Source organism: Cupressus sempervirens, chromosome 8, assembly GCF_028749045.1.
Source record: "Cupressus sempervirens isolate cs-2001-9-10 chromosome 8, ASM2874904v1, whole genome shotgun sequence".
NCBI classification, from domain to species: Eukaryota; Viridiplantae; Streptophyta; class Pinopsida; order Cupressales; family Cupressaceae; genus Cupressus; species Cupressus sempervirens.
Genome location: NC_143125.1, coordinates 708,942,534 through 708,946,119, shown reverse-complemented (window position 1 = coordinate 708,946,119; position 3,586 = coordinate 708,942,534). Strand labels below are relative to the sequence as shown.

Below are 3,586 nucleotides of genomic sequence, written 5' to 3'. Positions count from 1 at the left end.
ATCGCTCAAGTGTCATCATATCTCACAATAGTTTTCAATCACTTGCATCTCTAGGAATTGACTTCAAAGTTTTATCATAAAAACGCAGAATTTTATTGCAAAAATTAAGAATAGAATCACAACAACAATGTTGGTACAGTCACATACAAACATGCTAAATTTGAGAACCCGAAGCTAGCCATTCTTGAGATCAATCTGTCCAACTCCTATATTGGTCATTGTTAATTTATTTGTATGCGCATCTATTTTTATTTTATCGGCCGGGATTAGACAATCTCAATCAATCATTAAACAATTAAACAAGGACAAGGGACTCAAATTGGACAGCAATTTTCTCATTATTAATTATTCCAATAGGAACCTTGCCATCTTGTAACATACTCCGGAGGTGACTTCCTTCTGTAAGTATACTGTTGTCGCTACTGATATATTCCAATGCCCTAATCAAAAGTGTAAAAATGTGTACAAGAAAAATGCTTTTAAATCCAACATGATTCAGACCTCAGGGGGAACATTCTTGCTCCATTGGAAAAGACAACTCTATATGTGGGCAAGGACCACTAGATATATACTCATATCAGACTTGTAACAGAACTGATTATTTGTTATCCCTCTGTAACCAATATTGACCTAGTCATTGTTTCTTGATATAATTCACAAAACAATCCCAATAGTCTACCATGTTGTCAAACATAACCAAGTAAACCACCTTTCATCTCTGGTTTTAGACTATGCCAATAAGTTCATCTTGTTTCAACACCTAATATAATCCCAGTGCACTTCTTGAGGAAGAAGATGGAGGTCTGATCCTGGGACCCCCAATACCATTCCTACGGCTGCTCCTACATGGTGTAAGATAAAATCGCAGCAGCCCATTATCAACATTCGTGGGAGAATAATGAATACTCCGACTCCGGTCCAGCATCATCTCCTCCCTTCTTTTCATCTGCCAACTACTACTCTTGTTCCTTTGTGCATTGCTGTTGCTATTACTCCTGTGGATGGTATTGCCATTGCTTCCACTTTGTTTATTGCTCAAATTATTAAAATACCAATTCCTGGTACTAATGCTGCCATTGCTGAAGAATTCCCCTTTACTCAAAACCCTTCTTCCCTCCCTGTCCCATGAATCTGAATGGCAAGCTTCAGCATCTCCTCCTCCTCCCTCATATCCACCTTCATATTTGCTACCACCATGCTTCTGAATGAACCCCCACATGGGACTAGTGATCGTCCTGCTCCAGGCCTTGCTCCATCGGTGAGATTTTGAGACCTGTTTTGGATCATCCGAGGGGTTATGTAAATTTTCTGAACACTTTTCCCTGTTAGTCTTGTCCATGTCCGTCTCCACAGCCGTGGGCTTACAGTTGTCATCATCTAATGCAGCAGGTGACACCTTAGTGGTATTTGTATTCCTGGTCTCTACGGTCTGCACAATTTTTTTCTCATCAGTCTCCAATCCATTAGACTTATCTACCACATTCTTTTTTCTCCTCCGGGATAGAGATGTATCTGAGTAATATTCTTTGGCCTCCAACGACCCGCCTGGCTGACTCTCCTCCTCACCGTTGTGAAACTTAATGGATTCTACTAAAACTTGGTTTTTTGAGCAGCCAATAGCCGCAACTGCAGAAGCAGATTCTTCATTCACACCAATAACCGAAGAAGCCACAAATTTCCCCAGCAATACCCCATCCCAAGAAGCCCTGGGCTCTTCCCATGAATGCCTTGAATCCTCCCATGAAGTCCTGCCCATGTCAATAGAAAACCTTGGGTCATCATCACAGGAAGGCCTCGCCTCATCAAGTATTTCAGACCTGGTTTCCCGGGCTTGCGGATTCTTTGAATGACGTTGTTTATGGCGGTGTCTTCTCTTCCATTTCTGTATTCTTTTCAAGACTATTGATGTCAGCCAAAATGATCGCGCTTTCTCCTTAGAATCACCACATTCACTGGGGTTTGCATTCGGCGCCTTCTTCTTGGTTTCATCAAGGTTCTGGTTATTCTCAGTGACTTGCATCCGAAACCTAGTTTGTGTATCAAGATCTATGTGGGACTTTATTGTTCTACTGGAAGGATTGGTAGAGCTCTCACCTGTTTCAAAACTCTCATAAATCAATCTACCAGGAGGTTCAGCTTCGGGCTCAGGTACATGTTGCTGCTGCACATATTCGACTTCAATCTCTGGTTCCTTTACCACAGAAGCCCAACCATTCATCTCCATTGAACTGGGCCCTTCCTCAGTTGGGTACCCTAGGCTCTGGTCGCGACTTTGACTGTCATCCTCGTCTATCTGAAACAATGCCCACAGCGTATTTCTAACTCGAATATCACATGACTTCCTCTTGGGCTCCAGCGAACTGCCCTCGTCAATCTTAGCCCTGGCCTGTGCCCTCCCTTCTGAGAAAGACTTGCTCCTCCTCAGCTGAGAAGGTCCATTGGAAGTCGAGGCCTCGGACGCAACGACCATCTTGTTCTTCTGAGCATTGCTCTTGGCCTCTACAACGATGGGCTTCTTAGCAGCAGCTTTCCCATCTGGGGCAGGGAACGCTTTTGCATGGCGGTCTGCTGGATCAACACACGCCAAACGTTCTCTCAAACATGCTGCACAGACTCCTACCACAAACTCCCTCGGATGCCTCTGGCACCTCACAGCAGCACGGTTCTCTAAATTCATTTGTGCATAAACAGAATGATTCACTACATTGAAAATGCAATGATAAGCTTTTCTACCTTATACTTCCTTCACAAACTAACAATGCCCGGAGAAGAAAATCCAGCCCTACTTTCAGCACGAAGACCAAATAAAAATCTAGATCTCTGTACCCCACCTTGCTCCAAAGCAGACTTCAATCCCGCTTCACTCTATACTACTTCACATACTGAAATTCGTCCCAGTCCATGCCAATATGCCTCGAAAATCCATTCCCGTGATAGGGGAATACCTCAGAACTCCAATCACAGAGGCACCCACAACCCAGAACCCCAAAGGCCTGAACTCCACACCTCGGTCTCCTATTCTCTTGCACATTCCAATCCCCCCTTCGCAGCTTGCAATTCAGCTCAGTCCATACCAATGCCACCAGTCACTCATTGCGATGACGATCCCAGTGACACGCACCCACACCATAAAATCCCTGAAATCCAATTCAACTTGTATCAAAAACCTCTCTTACTACAGGTTTTTATTCTCCTAGTCCTATACTAAAAGAAACAATCTCCTTGATTAGCCCTGTAGTCAATCAAATTTCTCTACCACCACCGCCACCGTCACCCCCTCTCCCCCCCCCCCAAAAAAAGAAAACACAATTCACATCAAAGGACAATGCTCCTATCAGCAAATCAGGCATCCCCAACAAGGTCACCATCACGCAACAGCGCCTTCACTATCACCATCACACGCACCCCACTAAGCAATCATTCCCAAACAGTATAAAGACTAGCTAGCCCACAAGCACAATGCTCCCACTGGCACTCAACAGGAAAACAACATAGCCTTCCTTCACTCGCCAAAGGATCATGCGAAATGTATTAGTTTTCTTCCGTTTACATTACCTGTGTAGACTGAATTAGTGCTTACGTTTCT

General features: G+C 43.9%; 1 protein-coding gene across 1 annotated transcript; it reads right to left on the bottom strand.

Annotated features, from left to right (window-relative positions):
- Nucleotides 1–310: 310 nt before the first annotated feature.
- LOC149544395 (protein OCTOPUS-like) lies at nt 311–3,302 on the bottom strand. Its single transcript, XM_089798832.1, has one exon. It carries the CDS (start codon nt 2,675–2,677, stop codon nt 761–763), a length of 1,917 nt encoding a protein of 638 aa, XP_089654958.1. The 5' UTR covers nt 2,678–3,302; the 3' UTR covers nt 311–760.
- Nucleotides 3,303–3,586: the final 284 nt, after the last annotated feature.

Bases quoted from the DNA above. Each gene is read 5' to 3' on its own strand.
- LOC149544395 (XM_089798832.1), bottom strand. From the start codon at position 2,677: ATGAATTTAGAGAACCGTGCTGCTGTGAGGTGCCAGAGGCATCCGAGG.